The sequence below is a fragment of the Dicentrarchus labrax genome, unplaced genomic scaffold (assembly GCF_905237075.1).
Source record: "Dicentrarchus labrax unplaced genomic scaffold, dlabrax2021, whole genome shotgun sequence".
In the NCBI taxonomy this organism is placed as follows: Eukaryota; Metazoa; Chordata; class Actinopteri; family Moronidae; genus Dicentrarchus; species Dicentrarchus labrax.
This window is the reverse complement of record NW_026136706.1, coordinates 24,016,245-24,035,619: the sequence shown is the minus strand read 5'-3', so window position 1 is coordinate 24,035,619 and position 19,375 is coordinate 24,016,245. Positions and strand designations below refer to the sequence as shown.

The following is a 19,375-nucleotide window of genomic DNA, read 5'->3' as shown; positions in this document are numbered from 1 at the left end:
TATCATGTCAAAAGGTTAGCACCACAGATTTATCAACCTACTACAAATGTGTTTTTGCATTTGAAACTTGATAATTCTAAATGATTTTAATTAAAAGTTAAAGTGGAAAAAAAGTTAAAATTGCTTTTACTTTTCTTGAGGGTCAGAGCTTTAATCTCAGAGTCATTGTCTCATTTCAAATCAATGTCCTTAAGAGCCAACAAAATATGATTAAAATATATTTTTTTATAATTCAGGATTGAACTGCATGTTTTCTCTCTAAAGTGAGAGCCCTCACAGACAAATTTTTGTGTCTTGTGCAGGTTACACTCAGCTGTGTGACTGGTGGAGCGTAGGAGTGATCCTGTTTGAGATGCTGGTGGGACAGCCGCCCTTCCTGGCCCCCACACCTACCGAGACTCAGATCAAGGTCAGTGAAGAAGAAAAATATTCCGCATTTTGATTTAGAAATTAAATCATCGACCAGTGGATGAATGAATGTCAGCATGGTGACCCTGGATCAGTTCAGTCACAGCAGGCAAGGCCAGTTAAAACAGTGCCACGTTGTATCCATCTTTCCCACCCCTTTCTGGGCAGCTTCCAGGTGTCAATGTGACTTCAGACATCATCTTTGCTGCTGTTCACCAAAGCTCAGCAAGGTTTGACTCCAGCTATAGAAGACTGTTACATTTCCTCAACTATGAATCAGAAAAGTAAACACACTCCATCCAACGGCTCAGCTTAGCCACTTAAAGGTCCAGTGTGTAATATTTAGAAGAATCACAAATGGAATATAATATTCATAGGTGTGTTTTCATTCGTTTGTAATCATCTAGAAATAAGAATCTTTGAGTGTGCACATTAGAAAAAAAGATACAAAATAGTCACTTTTGTGGTTAAATTCATGCTGATTAATCTTGAAATGCTCACCTCTTCACAAAGTAAATAAAATAGCTCATTTCAAATACGTAATCATTAATAAGTTTGCTTATTGAATAAAGCTTTGTGGCTGGTGTGGCGCTGCACATGTGCTCCTGAACAGCTGGCTGAACTTAGTGTGAGATTGTACAGTGTTAGTTAACCACTGTATCTAAGGTCATGAATGCATTTTCAATCTCTCAAATGTTTTATTTATATATTGATCATTTATTTGATTTTATTTAACCTTTATTTAGACAGGTGATCTCATTGAGACACAGGGTCTAACAACTGCGTCTGACACTACTGTAGCTATGGTAACCTTGTGTATTGTATCTCTTCTCTCCGCAGGTCATTAACTGGGAGAGCACCCTGCAGGTGCCTCCTCAGGTCAAACTGAGCCCGGAGGCTGTCGACATCATCGGCCGCCTCTGCTGCTCCGCAGAGGACCGTCTGGGTGCCAATGGTGCTGGGGAGATCAAGGCTCACCCCTTCTTCACCCAGATGGACTTCTCCAGCAATCTACGGCAGCAACCAGCCCCCTATCGGCCCAAGATAGCCCACCCGATGGACACGTCTAACTTTGACCCTGTGGAGGAGGAGGGTGGCCCCGGTGCGTGGAGTGACAGCGGGGACAGCACACGGGCCTTGGACATGCTCTGTTCCCCACACGGGAAGCACCCAGAGCACGCTTTCTACGAGTTCACCTTCCGCAGATTCTTCGACGACAACGGCTGCCCCTTCCGCTACCCTAAACCGCCTGAGGCCAGCGAGGGCCCGCCAAGCGTCACTGGAGCCACCTGCATGGGCCCAGAAGAGGAGGACGAGCAAGAAGAAGATGAGGAAAAAGAGGAAGATGAAGAGGAGGAGGGAGAGCAGGGGGAGGGATGTGAGCCGGTGTACGTGTAGAGCTGCAGGCTTCCTGAACGGCGTGTGTCTGTTACTGCCGACTAATGCTCATCATTCAGCTCACAACCCTCCCACTTCTTCTGTGTGCGTGCGTGTGTGTGCGTGCGTGTGTGTGCGTGTGTGTGCGTAGAGGTGTGCATGCTACACAGATGTGTCTGTGTGTATTTATGCATATCTGGCATGTGTGACTGTTAAGTTGCAGGAGCGGGACTAACCAACATCGCCACCTTGTGGAATCTATAGTGTGTCCACAGTGACTTCAAGTACAAAAACTCCCCTGATCCGGGACCAAGAAACAACATTCTGTATGTGACTGACTGCATCAATGGTGAAGTTAGAAGAACAAGACTCAGAAACTGTACAGGTTGAAAGGAGTTTAGTTAATATTCTTGGGAATGTAAGCATGTCTGGATCACAGACAAGGTTTCTAATTCGAGGACTGCGTCTGGATCTTCCAGCGGTTTCTTGTCCCATTCCTTCCACCCTTGGTCTTACGGACAACTGAAACGCCTCCGCGGTGATCTTCTGACACAGGAGCTACTCCCTGTTCAACCTGAGCTGCTTTACACTCAAATATTGGACACGACAATGTGAAGAGTGGAACCAGTTTACTCTAATCGCGGGAGTGGGGGAGGGGGGGACTGAATAAGCAACACGCCTTTTCACAGCTGCTGCAAAATAAGCTACAAAGACACAATGCATGCACGTGCACACACTCACGCACACTTTTTCAGTGCAGGTCGAGCTCAGTCACAAAGGGCGAAACAGGCGTTGGTGTCTGCAGGTAAGTGTCCATATCGACGTTTCAAGAAGTTGGCTCAGACTAGATGGACGAATAAATTCTCCCAGATTCCAGAAAATGCGTCCTTTTTTCTACGTTTAAATTTCTACATTTGTAGCAGATCACATTTCAGAAAAGTAGAATCAAATTAATTAAACACAATATTTTTGGTTGCTCCACCTATCTTCTATATCCACAGCTGCCTCATTTGGTTGTTTATTATAATGTGTTTGGTCCTTCAGATGGAGCCTCAGAGGTCGCTGTTACAAATATCCTCGTGTTCATAACATTGTTTTGTTACTGATTCTCTACTCGAACTGACAATTTCAAAGCTCACCTCCAAAACCTCAACCTCAAACTCAAGTTCTGTTGTAGCCAGATCCAAGACTGAACCACTTATTAAAACCAGAAATGTCACTAAGCCTGACATGCAGTGAATTTCTGCTCATAAATGACAGGAAGAATTGGATCAGATGAGACATGTTCCTGCCCTGAAATGATACTTCTTGTTTACTGATGGGCAGGTTGCTCACGCAACAGAATGAATCCCAACCGGATTCATGTAAGAGAAATCACAGCCAAACCTAGACAGGCCTGAACACGTCGGGTCACATTGGCCTGAGTCGGTTTCTGACTGAGAATCAAAACTCTAACACAGACACAGACACACACACACACACATATACATACACATTCACCAAGATGCACATTTTTTTTACAGCTATTTTGCAAAGATCAGTCCCACAGTTGAGTTGTAACTTAACCAGCCTCTTCTGTCTTCAGGAGGCAGTCATGAAAACACAAAGCAACATGTTCTTACAACAGCAAACGTGATAGTATGACTATGTGCAATACAAAAAATACATTATATATAGTTTTCTAAACACTTAATATCCTTTTGAACGTTTAGTACTGAAATGTACAAATATATTGGTTTATATATATTTTCTCTTTTCAGTTACAACATGCTGCTTAATATTGTGGTTAATATTATTTACATTATTATAATTGTTATTACCTGTTTTCTTTTGTTGTGGCTTAAAGGAGTGTTGGCTTCATCGCCAAGTGTGCTTGGGTTTTTGCAAGTAATGAGCTGTGTGCCTTTTCTATTTGAATGTCGGGGTGCGTGTCGAAGGAGACGGCCGTGATGACGATCGGTGTTTGCAGAACATTGATGGTAGACCCTTCGCCTTCTGCTGCCAGGCTGGTCCTGAACGCAGGAGAGGAGGGTGTAAAAGGATTCTGGTTCAGGAAGAGATAGAACAGAATTAGAAATAGTCAGAGGAAGAGGAGGAGTGAAGCAGGTTGGATTCAGGAAATGTCATTTGAAAAAAAAGAGTGAATAGCTTTCTCTATTTTACAAAACTGCAAACGGTTAAACTTTCAACAAAGAGTTAGTGTTTGGTACATTTTCTTTATTTATCTGAAATGACCACAAGTTTGAGTGTTGATTAATGCTGTACTGTTACTACAGACCTGTGCCATGTTCTGTATTGGAGCTCTGCTATCATCCAGTGCCTTCTTGCTTGTTGACAATCAGTAAACAGTAACTGCTCTCTCTGTGTCAAACCAAACTGTTTAGTCAATTAATACTAAACTGTTCCAGCAGTATTCTGAATTTGACTTAATGACTGGGAATGCTGAAGAAGTCACAACTTTTAAGTGATTCTCTGATGCATAACTGGCAGATTGATGGAAAACGTGGATCAGATCTGTTACAGAAGATTTTGTTGTTTTTTATTTTTATTTTGCTTGACAATGTAAAGTTTGTTTTTCTGTAAATGTGCCTTGTGTTCAAAAGTGAGCAGCACAATCTTAAAAGATTGCCCTCTTATTATCATCTCTTTTTTTCACGGACCTCTTCTCTACCTGTTTATCATTATTCTTGATATGGGGATGTTGACTGAGCACGCTCTGTTTCACATTAACACTGGCTTTGTTTACTTGCACCAACAATCCTCCTCTTATTATAGTCAGTAACTTACAGTAAATAGAATTAGATCAGGCAGAACTCAACTTTTGACATCAAGGACTGATGACATGTAAGATATGTGTCTCTTTCCCTTAAAGTCACATGGAAATACACGGGAATAGATGGCATTTTCCTTTAACTCAATGTATTTCTTGTTGCAGCATATTGTTTTAGCAAAACAAAACAAAAAGTAAATTTGTAAAGCTGCTGTTTTTTTCTAGATCGAGGTGGATTGTTCACATTTTAAATTTCATATCACAGACTGACATTTGTTGCATGGATACACAGAAAACCTAATGTACTCACAATGTGAAAGAATCTTTGCTGTTTGTCATGAATCTATGTAATAGTGGCTTAAAGTGAACTAAAGCCAGTGTCCTGCATGTAAACACAGCCAGGGTTGCATGTGAGCTGCTCGGATAAACCACATTCTGCTACAGAGCAGCACCCCTGGATCAATTATGGGTGAAGTGTCTTGTCCAAGTTCTCCATCACTGAGGTTAAAGCACGCGGGGTGCTGTTCTTTCACTCTTCCCCATTAAGTTTTTCTTTGAGCTGGTCCAGTATGTGAGCAGACATCCTTCCATTTCTCTCAACCTCCCGCTGACTGCGTTGCCAATCCACACTGACCAGGACGGACTGCTTCGTGAAAAATAGCTTTATAACGAGAGCCGCAGCTCTCTGCAGAGTGCGTGAGGTGTTTCCTGGATGTGTTTTTAGTTTTTTTGTTTGTTTTTTAAGGTTAGAGAGTGATGACTGACAATCTTTGACTGACTCGATATCCTCCGATCTGATTTCTTCACGAGACTTACTTGTGTATCCTTCTCATTTTGTATTTTTACTCTAAGGGGCCTCTTCTTGTCTTCGAAGCTCCTTAATGTATGATGCAATTCTGTTACTCTTGAATTTATATTTATACAGATATACATATTTTTTGTATCTTTTTTCCCCTTTTTTTTTCAATTTCCCTTGTGCTAATGTTCAAAAATCCATGTCTACGCAGTATTATAAATGGTGTAATGTGGACAGCTATCTCTTTTTTTACATTTATGTATGAACTGAGAATTGTAAAAATGCTTTCACAGTCCTTGTGTGTAAAATGTATGTATAAATTAAATTAACCAACTTGGAGACTCGTGCTTCATTTTAGTGCATTAGTGTATGAATGGAAGGTGATATATTACCTGTTATTTGTAGCCCTGTCATAGCTTGAGAGTTAGATATTCATTTTTGTTTAAGTCTAATAACATTGGGCTCATAAGCAGAAATCTGTTGTATACCATGTAAATTGAATGTAATGTACCATATATTTTATTTTTTTACAATATATCTGCCTTAAGGGATTGATAATCAGGGTAGAGACTAAACTATTCAAACTTATACAAATCTGTGACATTAATGTTCCCGACATAAACTCAAAAGTTAGTCAATCTTGAATTATTGTTTATAAAATAAAACCTTAATTGGACAAAAAAGACTTAAAACTTCACAGTTTGACACAAAGTGGGGCAATGGATCACTGTAAATATAAAAGGTATTCCTTTTTGACATTGACATTATTTGACTTTGTCTGACAGCTCCATTCAGTAGTTGACATTTTACATAAATAAAAGTTAAAACACAACTGTAAACCAGCATATTCTTGCATTGAAAATCTTTTTTCACCAGCAAATTATACTTTAAGTAGCCCAGAAGTACCAGCTTTTCTAAATGGACCCTTTCTGCATGTTCTCATATATAATATTTAGTTACTATTGCCAATGCCTTAACATAGCAGCAACATTTTACCATACAGTTGGGTGGATTATATCTGTGCATTATATTTCATTAACTTCATTAATGTAAAACCTTAATCTGCAGTGTATAGCTGTCAAATGTGGTGAGGTAAACGGTGTTATTGTGTCTTCTGAAATGCAGAAGTATTCAGTAGTATAAAAAGGAAATATCAAGTACAAAAACGTATTACTACTTTATTACATAAATGATATGTAGGTATGGGTAAAGTACTTGGAGCAAATGGATAGTTACTTTACACTGTATTTTTTTTTTGTACTTGTCTAACAACCACATTTGATAATAACATGTCTGCTCACAGCAGATAAGAAGTGTCTGCACAATAATTTCCAATTAAATATTCCTGTTTCTATTCTGTCTTGTCCACATGTTGCTTAGCGAGGAGGACTTTTAAAAACCACGACTTGAGTGTTGACAGTAGAGTAAATATGTGTTCTTGTGTGGATTGCATAACCCGCTGCCTCCACGCTGAGGTTGTTGGGTTGAACCCTGCCGGGTACCAGCGCTGTAATCCCACAATGCAGAGCGCATGGCGCGTCATTGGAGAGGGACGATGATGGCGGCGGTCGGTGCACCAGAAGTGATCACACAGCTGGAAAGCGCTGCCAAAGTTTTAATGGTGAGAAATTCAGCGTTGTTTTGTAGCCATGAAGGAGACGACACATGTATCTGAACTTTGTCTGGGCTGGGGTTCGGCGGTCGGGGACGGCCGCGGTTGTTTGTTTCTTCCCGGTTTTTGTTGTTAAATGTGTTCAGTTTTTTTTTTTTTTTTTTTTTACCGGAGAAACGGTATGTGAGCGATGCGTGGCGCCTTTCCTTGCCTGTCTCCATCCCGCAAAAAAATCCGCTCACCACCGTCACATTCCCCTCCGTTTTCCCCCTCTTCTTCTTCTTCTTCTCCTTCTCCTGAGCCCCCGCCACCCTAACACATTACCCCACGTTGAGACACTTTCCACTGTGGCTCCGTTTTCCAGAAACTTAAGCGGTTCGTGTCGCTGCGCTTTCAGCCATTAACGTGACATTAAGTTTTATGACTCTGGACACAGTTGGAGCTTCTCGGTGCTGTCGGCTTCACACATACACACTGTTGAGTCGCTCGGTGTGTAGCTTTAGCTTATCCTGCACCTCCTAAAAAAAAATACTCATTTACATCAAGTGTTTGCCTCCTACCTACCCCCCCCACCCTCCACTCTCCCCCCCCCCCACCCTCCACTCTCCTGTGGGATAAATAGGACCGAGTACACCAGCTAAGAGCAAGAGGCTAACCATGTGCATGTCATGAGTCTGTGTGTTGGATACATTAGCTAGCTAGAGTCTGCTCTTGCTTTCTGCCATTTTGCTCTCTCTGGTTATGTATTTTTAAACTAAACGTAATGGACATGTTTGCCCTGTTTTTAAATATTGTATTGTATAATGGACTCCACACACCGGCCATACAAGAGCTTTCCCCTCACATTCAGTCAGCAGGTGTCCCCTGAATGCATGGGGGACAGTGTGTTGCTGTAGGTGTTGTGGATCATGATTGAACATGAACATTTTAGGCGGTTCAGATTAACCAGAGGTGTAAACAATGAGTTGCCTAAAATAGTGTAATTCAGTAATGGTTGGATAGAGACAGTGAATGTATCTTTTTACTCAAAGTCAGCTGAACAGAAGAGTGTGGTTGTCAGTGTCACGTTATATCTGTTCCAGGTTGGTGGGTTTTTTTTTTTTTACATAATAAAGCACTGCTTTCAATTCCTGTCATCTACTATGGCAGAAGCCACTTTAAACAACTCGTGCTAAACTCTTGTTTCATTATGAATCTAATCTCATGTTGTACTCATTCACACCCTGTACGCACTCGTTTTCTTTCATAGATTATTTGATAGACTTTTTAGCCTTTTATTGGACAGTTGATGGTATAGAACGAGAGGAGGATGACTTGGATAAAAGAGTCCCGGCGGGGATCGAACCGCAGATGTTGCGGGTACAGTTCTGTTCATGACATTCCCCAATACATATTGTCTGGTACCTGGAGGACCTTCATTCAGGGCTCTAAATCATTGTAACCTATCAAATCAAATAGTGAATATTGTGAATCGGCACGTGCCTACAAGTTATACTTTCTTTATTATAGTTATTACTATGTCAGAATTCTCTTGGCACAGTCTTAAGTTCCAGTTGGACTTTATTTTTATACACAGTCCACAGTGTTAACTAAGCTAAGCTATATAGGATTTCCCATACTTACACAGACTTTTTGATATACAGTTGTGGCAATCGTTAAATATGAGTCTAACTCCCAGTTGAGTGTATTTTATTCAGATTTCTTCTGAATGGATGCGGTTCTGAGCTGTGCAGTGATGTTGATGTTTATCATTGATATTAAAGCTTTATTTCAGGTATTGTGAACCACAATGTGCAGATGTTATTGTCTCGATTAATCAGGGGTGTAACAATAAGTTGTATCATTCAGCACAAGGCTCTTGATTCAATACGTAATTGTTGAATTGAACAGTTTATTCAGAATTGGTGTAATGTAGTGCTGCTGAAATGTATTGCTTTATATTGAGGGTTGTTTGTACTATTTAGTCTACCCTCATTGGGAGAGAGAGAGAGAGATGGAAAGTTCTAACCTTCATGAAGGTTGGATCTTATTGCAGTTGTATGAGACGAGTGGTTCTCAAACTGATGGTCAGGATCCCCAGAGGACTCCAAAGGTTGAGAACCTCTGTATTAGACTAGACTAGAGGATACTGAGTGTGCATGGTGAATAGGTGAAAAGTGTGGTTGTCAGTCTGAGAACATTATTATATCATTGGACTGAAGGAAACATTTTGACGCTACAGGGCTCTCTCATCAGACATATGGTTTATATGACAGAACGTAAAACAAATTATTTTGGCGCTCAGAATCACATCCATCGTGCTGATGTCATCGTCCAACAGACCAAAGAGAAATATAAACACTTACATTACACTTTGGGTACCTCATCAGAAATCACAACTGCTGCAAAAATACAGCTGTAGGTATCACAAATATGATACACAGAAAATAGAACAAATCTGGAAGAATCTGTTGATGTTCTTATATCATAAAGACTGTGTTTGGATAGGAACGTGTCCTGTGGTTCAGACTAAACTTCCATTTTAGAAAGCTGAATGTACCCTTTGGATACAAGTTTTTATTGCTCTTGTAACATGAAATTAAATTGGAATGCTCTGAATCGGTACATGACTAAAACGATTCTTCTAATGTCACAAACTCTGACTCGTATTTTCCTGTATACATAAGTATCTTATTTTTTTTACTAGTATGAGACATTTTAGAGAGGATTCTGTTGGAACTTCTTGTCAAGGTGCACAAGAGCAGAAAGAAACAGTCCATAGGACATAGTCTATGTTCACACTGCAAGCCTTGAAGCTCAATGCTGATTTATTGCTCAGATCTTTTTTGTTTGTTTGGCTGTCACATTATTCTTGAGATGTGGCCCATATCAGATTCCAGTGTGAACAGGTCATGGTCCTGAAGTGACCTGTGTGACAAACATGGATCTAGAGTTACATAAAGTCACATATAATACTGATATGACTGAGGTCACATTAAAAAATCAGGCTTGTATCTGATTTGGACCCACATATGAACATACATTCACACATCGAAATAAACAATTTAGCATTTCTGCTTCGGTTCACAATGAACCAAAGGATTGATGCTTTCACACTGGATCAATACAGGTGCATCATAGCTTTTTAGAAGAGATGCATGTATAGATTTTTTTTTTTTTGGCCCACTTGAAGACAGCACAACATTGATATACTATCATACTACCATATAAAATATCAGTTTACCGCAATTGTATTAACAGTTGATTTGCACAACTGGCGGACACAGAGCAGCATTATCATTCATTTAGAGTTGTGTGTCTGGCCACTCTCCTTTTAGCTCCGGTTTGCTCCCCACTGCATCCTGAACAAAATATCTTTCTCTTCAGCTGCTAAATGCTCAGCTATGCTCGCTAGCTCGTGTCTTTGTCTGCTTTTTGTGGTGCTGGACAAGTGGTGTACAGTGGGTTTACCAGACCATTTTTGTTGTGAACGACTGTTTGTTGGGGCTGAAAATTATGCAGATGAGAAAACAGTAAAGTTGTGGGCTGTAAAATTCAAAACCTAAAACATTTCAGTTAGAAGCCTCAGAGTTAATTGATGAATCTCTTTGTCATCACACTTTTTGACACTTTTCACATTGTACATATACATATACTCGGTAATTGTTAAAATAAGAACATTCATCAGTGCAGCTCAAGAATTTCATCAAGGTAAATATTCCATGTTATTGAGATTTAGATTATTTAAATTTGATTTTTAATTCTAATAAGTCATGGCATCTTGTGTGTCTGCCTTATCATAGTATGTTACGTGGCTTGAGGTGTGTGCGTGTGTGCGTGTGTTTTTAGATAAAAGGGTCTTTCTTTCCTCCGCTGCCTTCAGCCGCAGAGCTGCTTTCACTGCAATTAAGCCTGGAATGTGACTTTCTTGCTGAGCTGTATCATGGCGACACTCCTCAATAAAAGTGTGTGTCTGTGTGTTGTGCATTCTCTCTTTTATTGATCATAGCGTATTTGGATTTTCTGCTATTGACTCTTGTTTGTACTCCTTATGTTAAGTTAAAGTATGAGTACAATAATAATATATGGGTGTGACAGGAGTAGCCCTCTTTAAAGTATTTAGCGAACCACTTGTGTGCCACATCTGGATTTATTAATTTGACCAAATAAAGCGGAAAAAGTGAGCCTTATGATATTGAGCATTGTTGTTGACATTATCAAGGATAAATAGATTCCACAACAAAAATCTTTAAAAACACACTTTTTTGGGAATTTTCTGGAACATGGTAGGAATAAACTCATTGCCTTGTCTACAAATGCTAATTCTTTGTGTGTGTTTTGCAGGCACCGCCGTCCATGGTCAGCACAGAACAGAGGCAGCATGCTGAACACATATTCCTCTCCTTCAGAAAATCCAAATCTCCTTTTGCCATCTGCAAGCACATCTTAGGTAACTATTGACTTAATCATTCAGCCTGCCTGGTGTATTTTTAACTTGCATGATTTTTAGGAACATGAATTTATTCAGTCAGGTAAGACTACATTCTTTTTGTATAGAACTGAGAGCTACATGTACGTTACGTGTGTTGCTCAAAGGCACATTTACAGTTGTGCAATGGGAGGCAGTTGTTTCAGTTTCACTTCAGTTTCAGTCAAGTGCTTTCATCCAATCTGAGCTTCAGCCACTGATGTTATGATCACAAACCTTCTGTTGTTGCTGTTGTGCTGTAACCCAAACATTTTTAATGTCAGGAACCCCCACACAGAGAAGATATACTTCTCAATTATTATTTCCACTATGTTTATATCAATAATAAGTATTAGATTTTTTTAATCATTTGCTCTACTGTATAAAATGTCAGAAAATATGAAAATGTTTCTCAAAGTCCAAGATAATGTGTTAAATTTCTTGTTTTGTCAATCCAAAACCCAAAGATATTCAGTTTAATATGATATACAATAGACAAAAGCAGGCTCAAAGCATTATTTTTATTATTATTATTATTATTATCATTAATAATAATATTGACTAATTGATAAGTAGACTAATAGCTCTACCACAAGCTACAGCCTCCATAATTATCATAAAGTTTAGTCAACATGCATTTAAAGCATTTTCAACAAAAATAGGTAGGGTTTACTGTATTGTGCTGTTGTATTAGACTGCTAGTTTTAGTGAGGTGTACACAATTAACTGGCAACACACATTATATGTAACAAACATGCATTTACAAAGCAGCAGTTCATTTTAAACCATGACTTGTAAAAATCTTTCTCCCCTCCTTGTATTTCTCCTCTCCCATCTCCCTTTTTCCCCTCCCCAGAGACCAGTAAGGTGGACTATGTGCTGTTCCAGGCAGCCACAGCCATCATGGAGGCGGTGGTGCGTGAGTGGATCTTGCTGGAAAAGACCAGCATCGAGTCGCTCCGGGCATTCCTCCTCACCTACGTCTTACAGAGACCCAAGTAAGAAAGAAGGAAAGAGGCATAATTAAACCTGTCTGTCTTACAGGGTTATTCAGTATGAGTGACTTTTATGGACCCCCATTGGTGAGTAATAGAATTTGCATCGATAGACCACATCTCCGGTTAAATAAGTCTAATGCACAGAAAATTGTTCAGCTAAGTAATTCAAAAAACGTTAATATTAATCTATAAGCCTTTCAAATCCCACATATATCTGCCATATATAGATATATTATGGCCTTTTTGATGAGCTTGATACAGCAAAATATATTAATCTAGGTGTACTGAATAAGAAGTAGTTCATTTGTTTGTTTAAGTAATATGAATCCCATTTGAAATTGAGTTTCTTTAGCTTGTTGAAATGTTTTGCAATGTTTTTCTTAGAAAATTGAATTGCATTTTTTTACACAGTTTGATCCAATAATGCATTTTTGTGGGCAAAATTAGTTATACAGTGGCATCAGATCTCCATACATGAAAGCTCAGAATCTTCATGTGTCCACCGGTATAAACAGCAGAGAAGAAGAGCACAGACTGATTTAATATGTGTGCAACAAGTTACAGAAACTGGAATCCACCAAAGCCTTTGACCTGGTGCAGTGACAGGTTACCCAAACTCTGTTCAACAAACAAGCTACAAGGATGCTTGTTTACTTTTGTTTGATTAGAAGTTAACTTTTCCATGTGATACAGGCCAAAGAAAATAATCTGCAGCTGTGATTGCACCCTCAGACACAACATTTCTGTTACACTTTATTTTCCTTACTGTTCTCAAGCCCTGCTGATGGTCAGTGTGCAGTTGACCTCATGTTGACCTCATGTTTCTGATTCACTGACCAACCACCTCTCTGTTCCCTCCAGTCTGCAGAAGTATGTCCGTGAGCAGATCCTCTTGGCTGTGGCGGTCATCGTGAAGAGGGGCTCTCTAGACAAAAGTGTCAACTGCAAAAGCGTCTTTCACGAGGTCGGACAGCTCATCAGCAGCGGGAACCCCACAGTGGTGAGAAAGACATACAGATCTATCAATGTATTTTAATCGATTAATGTTTGTTACAGTAAACAAAAAATCATTGTTCACACATAATCCATCGTAGTGCACCGATTTTAGAAATAAAATATTTTAACCATAGGATTTTCTGGTTTTTCACCCACATGCAAGACACATTAGATCATCCAAATATCCTCCACCATCTCAAACCCCAGCACATTTTGGTAGATACCAAGGGAACTTAACTTTATGGTTTAGAGAATTCACAGTTTATTCTGTTTTGAATACACAAAGACTGTCAGGATCCCATGTAGACAGATAGCTGATCATCAATTATTTGTGTGGGTCCATACTAGCTATCAACAGAAATGCTTTAGCAAAAGAAAAAAATCATTCTGAAAGTTGACATCTACCATTAGTAACACACATGATGGGTTACTATTCATTTTGAGTGATGTTGGTGATAGGATATATCGCGAGACACTTATACTGCGATACAGATATTAAAATTAACAGCAGAGGGAGCTATGTACTTTTGACTTTGCTTGTTTGATGTCCTATGTCACTCACATCAGTAGCTGTATCAAGGAGCTATTAAAATCAGAGGTGTGGCAGCTTGTTTTGTACAGTTTATACCCTACCTCAGAGAAGGGAAAAAAATAGATAATATTATTTTATTTTATTTTATTTTGCAGTTTTCCAAAATGTGACGAAGGTTAATTAAAAGTTAATACAGTTTTCCCCTTTTTAAGCTTCCTGCTTTATAAAAAATCTGAAAACCTCATCGACTAACCCGAACAAACCACAGGTGCACATAGTCCGTAAGTAGAAATGGTTCACATGATGATGATGGTTGCATATCATCTAAAACTAAAACATGATGTCCATAATCAGTGTTTGCTGCTGTGTCAAACATTATCTGTGTACGTTTATATTCAAATAGGCGAACAGCAATGCATATAATGAGGTTTGGCACAGTAAATTGTGTCTTACATTCAAAACTAACACTGGCAATATGTGTTCTTATCTCATCTTTATTCAGTCCTGGTTTTCTAAAATGCAGTTGCAGATGAACAGTAGAACTTGTTGTGTGTATTTCATTTAAAGCATGAGATGAAACTGGGTTAAAGCTTTGATCATATTTATTATATTTGTGACTTGATGGACCACATTTGTGCCCTGGTTGCAGACTTCCTGCATGGAGTCTGGCTCCGATTACAGAGAGCTCAGTGTGAAAATAAAAAATGGCACAAAGGCCCTACTGGGGAAAAAGCTCCAGGCGTGTTCCTGTGGTTAGAAGAAATTATAATACTCAGTGCCCGTTTTCGTTGATCATGCACTCAAATCAATTCTGTGTACAAATGTTGTTAAAGTGCATTTTTCATTGTAAGATAATTTTGGTGTTAACTGTTAGGGACGTTATGGAAAAAAGATGTAAAAACTAATGTACTGTTTATGACTCTGCACACTAATGAAATATTGCTACATGAAGGCAAAACATTTGTCCCCCATTAGTAAAAAATATATATACTGACATATCTCGATGCTGCTCTGTATTATAGGACAGACTGGAACTCTCTTAATCCAGTAGGTGGCACTATTTTATTGTTTCAGAGCCAGAATGTGCCATGGAGGGCTGAAAGTGCTCGTTTTAGTTTAATCAGACTACAGCAGGTGATTTTACTGATAAGGATGCACAAAACCAGACAGAAAGTGATCAGTGAAGTCACCTAGCTGTTAAAATTCATCACTGCCCCTGGCTGACGTTAAAAGTAAACAATTACTGGTTTAAAATCGACCGATCTGTCAAAGCAGAAAATGCTGAACAGACGCTGGTTCCAGCTTCACAAATGCTGCTTTTCACAGCTTTATATAATTATAGATTGAATATGTTTGTTTGTGTTTTGAACTGGTACTTTAAGCATGTCATCTTTTGGCTGGAGAAAATCTTGCCAGTCTTTTTCTTTTAGTATTTTGTGCTATTTGAAAAAATTATAAAGGGATTAATTAACACTGAAATAGCCACTAGTTAAACCCCTAAAGGCACTCCTAATCTAACAGATTAGCTCTAATATATACTGTTCTCTGATGATTTTAATAAACTTTTACTCTTGATCCTTTTAGCACCATCTTTACTCTTAAATCAAGTTTTGTCTGGTTTTGTTTTGGATTTTATGATCAGTTGTCCTGTAATAACCCATGGTGTGTGTACCTTCTTACCTTCTGATCATTTATCCAAGGGGAGTTTTTTTTCAAATAGAGCATATATATATATAAAATATATTATATGATTTGTTCCACTTTTCCACCACATACCAATAGCGCCCAGTAGACTAACAGTTAGTGTACCAAGAAAATGACTATTTTGAACAGGAAATGATGCAGTATGTGCACTGACAGAAGTCAATTTCACTGCGACTTTGGGATGTCACTACCAAGTAATCTTCACAAAAGAGAAAGCAAAATGTTGTTACAAAGATTTCATACTTAGTTTTGTTTTCTTAAATTTTCACTGAGCTGTCTCACCACTAACCACAACTTGTTTTAATGTTTTGCAGCTGTGAGCCGGAGCAGCGGCTCACAGCTGTGGGGCAATATTTTACATCAACAACGCACTCAAAATCAAGCTTCAAACTTTTTAAAATATACTTAATGTTGTTGTTTTCCCAGTGTGACACACACATTGAAAACTTGCTTGGGATTAATATGTACCTGGAATTGAGTCCCAGTCTGTGCACATGAAGGGCATTCTGGCTCGCTCTTTGGGTCTTCACTGATGATCCGTGCTTAAGTTTGACCTCAGTATAACTCTTGTTTGATTTGACCTGTGTGATCTCACAACCCTCTGTGCTGCAGCAAACACTGGCCTGCTCTATCCTGACCGCTCTGCTCAGTGAGTTCTCCAGCTCCAGTAAGACCAGCAGTATCGGCCTCAGCATGGAGTTTCACGGCAGCTGCAAGCGTCTGTTCCAGGTTCGTTCCCCACCTCACCACCTATTCTGTGTTTTCATGTGCTGTCGTTTAAGTTTAAGGAGGGCTCATCGGAATCCATTATTTTTCTTTGATCTAGTCACCAACAACTGCTTTTTCCTTTATGAATCACTTTTTATACCTGAATTCATCCATCTTTCTATCTTCTTCCATACCTCTCTGGCTTCCAGGAGGAGAGCCTGCGTCAGATCTTTATGTTGACCATGGAGGTACTGCAGGAGTTCAGCCGCCGAGAAAACCTTAACGCCCAGATGTCGTCTGTCTTCCAGCGCTACCTGGCTCTGGCCAACCAGGTCCTCAGCTGGAACTTCCTGCCACCCAATCATATCCTTTTTTTGTCAGAGGCTGATAGTATTCTTACCCCTGGAAAGGTCCAGAAAATAAATATTTCTAGATCCTGAAACATGATTGGATAAATTCTGCAGAAGTATGGGGAGGAAAAACAGGTCAGTCCCAGTTACCTACATATCTACACATTAAATGCAGTTATTATCATGTTGGAATATTTACTCTGAAAAACAGTGGTATTTTAAAGAGTAATTACATATAGCTGGGCACAGAACAAAGTTTTAAAACTCAGACAATCCCAGTAGTCTTATGTTTGTAGTTTAACTATTTTACGTACATCCATATACATATATACAACACATATTCTAAATTACTTATTTGAAAGTCAATACAAGTACAGACAAAGCGCAATGAAGAATTAGGTTGAAAGAAGATGGCCATGTTTGGGTTAGAAATGTAAACTGATGGAATGTCCTATGGTATTTTGTGTATTGTATATGTGTTATGTATTTTCGTGGCTAAAGCTATGTGTGTGTGTGTGTGTGTGTGTGTGTTTGTATGTATGTATGTGTGGCACTACAAATATGTGATACCAAGGAATGCATATCTGTCCATCACTTTTGCTTTGTAGTTCATTCTCTTGTGCACACATCCATATTATCTTCGCAGTTGGCCGCATTGTTGAGAGAACTTAGGCTTTTGTCTCTCTGTGTGTGTGTGTGTGTGTGTGTGTGTGTGTGTGTGTGTGTGTGTGCGTGTGTGTGTGTGTGTGTGTGTGTGTGTGTGCGTGTGTGTGTTCTGCACTCACGGCCGGGCTCATTACGGCCTAAATCCCTACCAGCCTGGCATCCTCTCTGCCTGTCTGAGGGGATCTGGAGTGGCGCTTGCTGCCAGCCAGGGCCATGTATCACTTTCAAAGAGGTGTCTGTGAGTCCATCTCCGTATCATTCCAGCAGCCCACCACCCCCGCCTTGGCTTGTTGAGGCTCCCCTTGGTATGCCTGACACACTCATTTATGTGTGTGTTCTGAAAGATGCACTTTTAAGTCCTCTGTGTGTATTTGCTGTTACGCACATTTTTTATACAACATTTTCATATTGTTTTAACATTGGGTGTATCTTATCTTCAGTGTTTTGGGAAGAGGTTAGTATAAACTCTCACTAAATGCAAGTTCAACTTCCTCAAGTAATTTAATTAGATTTTGCACTTTCTCTTATTATACACCTATTATACTGTACACTTTTCTTTTAGATGTTAAAGTGGTCATATTTATGGTCATGGTTAGGTAGCATAAAGGATTTTTAATTGTGGCTGTCTGCAGTCTGAAGATAGCCTTACAAAATCATTAACTACATTGAAATGATTAAATGAAGGATAAATTAAATTAGTTTTCCCCAAGGTAGTAGTTGCATGCAAATAGAGCTGTGGTTCTCTGGTTTCTTGATGTTGAGTTGTCACAAATGTTTAATGGACTGGCCATAGAAATAGCGTATGAATTCTAAAATCAAGTGGAATTCTCCTTCAAATATGTGCAGTGAGTGTATGTGAAGCGTACAAGTGTCTGGGCTGCTGTTGAAAAGGAGAACAGATTGATGAAGACCATTGGGAGGCCTGAATGAGTGTGGCTGCCTGTCTGCAAGTGTCACAACACGCCTGTGCCTGTGTGATGCACCGCAAACATACAGTATGCCAGCACGGGTATCAGGGGGCCTCTCCTTAATTGCATGGCTGACAGCCGCCGCCTTTAACACACGAATACACACACTCCTCAACCAGCTCAAAGAGCCGTTTTAAAAAGCCTCCCTCCCTTAGACGAACCGAGCGGCATGCGTGTCATCTGTCCTCGCTGCCGTCTGAACACCCGGCCCTTCAGCTCTGGTGTCATCTGGTGGAGGCACGCTCCCCGGGCGTCTGTACGACACCGTGTCACTCCACACCGGGCTTGACTCTGGCCAGGGTCGCGGTCAGGCCTCGAGGCTGCTGCGGCAGTCAGGTGCTGTAAATGGCTGTCGGAGCTGACAGATAGATCACCCTCCGTCCCTGCTGCCTCCCTTCTGCTGGATCAGTCTACATATCTGGATCCTCTTTATGTTGTTTAGATGTATTTGGTATGTGAGTGAGTCTCTAAATTCATCTCTGTCAGTAGTGTTTCTGTAAGAGCCAGTGGCACCTTGTTCTGCAGCAATTTCCCATTTCGTTTTCTCCCATCTGTTCTTTTCTTCAAGAGAGGAATGTGCAGATTTCATGGTGTATCGGCTCACTAAAACTAAGGTTGTTTCAAATTGAAGCATGGCCTCCCCCCTGTCGTCCACTGAGGCACTGTAATATCTCTCGCTTACTTGACTTGTAGTTATGTAGTTTGTTATTAGAAAGGAAGCGAGAGACCTCCGCTTTTGGATTTGATTTAATTATTAATTAAAGTATTAATGAAAGAGGCATTAACTTCTCTGAGCAACAATTACTGCCAGCAGCCTTGTAAGGAGATATTCTTATGCTGAAGAGACGACTGTCAGCCTAACACTTGATTCGTCCAGGGTCACTATTCTCATTAGCTGTTCAGAGGTCAATTTATAGGCATTTTGGCCCTCAGGTTAAGGTTAGGATTTGGAGTGTGTAAGCTGATGCTGGATGTTTGCCTTGGCCCTGACCTGTACGGAGACAACTACTGCTGTCTAAACACAGGTTGGAGGGTTTAGGGTA

The 19,375-nt window shown here is 39.9% G+C and overlaps 2 protein-coding genes across 2 annotated transcripts in view; both read left to right on the top strand.

The window, feature by feature from the left end:
- Positions 1 to 5,690, top strand: part of lats2 (large tumor suppressor kinase 2) — a 28,356-nt gene extending 22,666 nt beyond the window's left edge. The window contains exons 8-9 of the mRNA XM_051403578.1: positions 303 to 409; positions 1,249 to 5,690. Of these exons, the coding sequence (XP_051259538.1) occupies positions 303 to 409; positions 1,249 to 1,806 (665 nt within the window). The 3' untranslated portion in view covers positions 1,807 to 5,690. The remainder of the gene's footprint in view (positions 1 to 302; positions 410 to 1,248) is intronic.
- Positions 5,691 to 6,841: 1,151 nt separating this feature from the next.
- xpo4 (exportin 4) overlaps positions 6,842 to 19,375 on the top strand; it is a 56,826-nt gene continuing 44,292 nt past the window's right edge. Inside the window, exons 1-6 of the mRNA XM_051403580.1 lie at positions 6,842 to 6,972; positions 11,287 to 11,392; positions 12,267 to 12,408; positions 13,270 to 13,408; positions 16,253 to 16,369; positions 16,558 to 16,711. Coding sequence (XP_051259540.1) covers positions 6,883 to 6,972; positions 11,287 to 11,392; positions 12,267 to 12,408; positions 13,270 to 13,408; positions 16,253 to 16,369; positions 16,558 to 16,711 — 748 coding nt within the window. The 5' untranslated portion in view covers positions 6,842 to 6,882. The remainder of the gene's footprint in view (positions 6,973 to 11,286; positions 11,393 to 12,266; positions 12,409 to 13,269; positions 13,409 to 16,252; positions 16,370 to 16,557; positions 16,712 to 19,375) is intronic.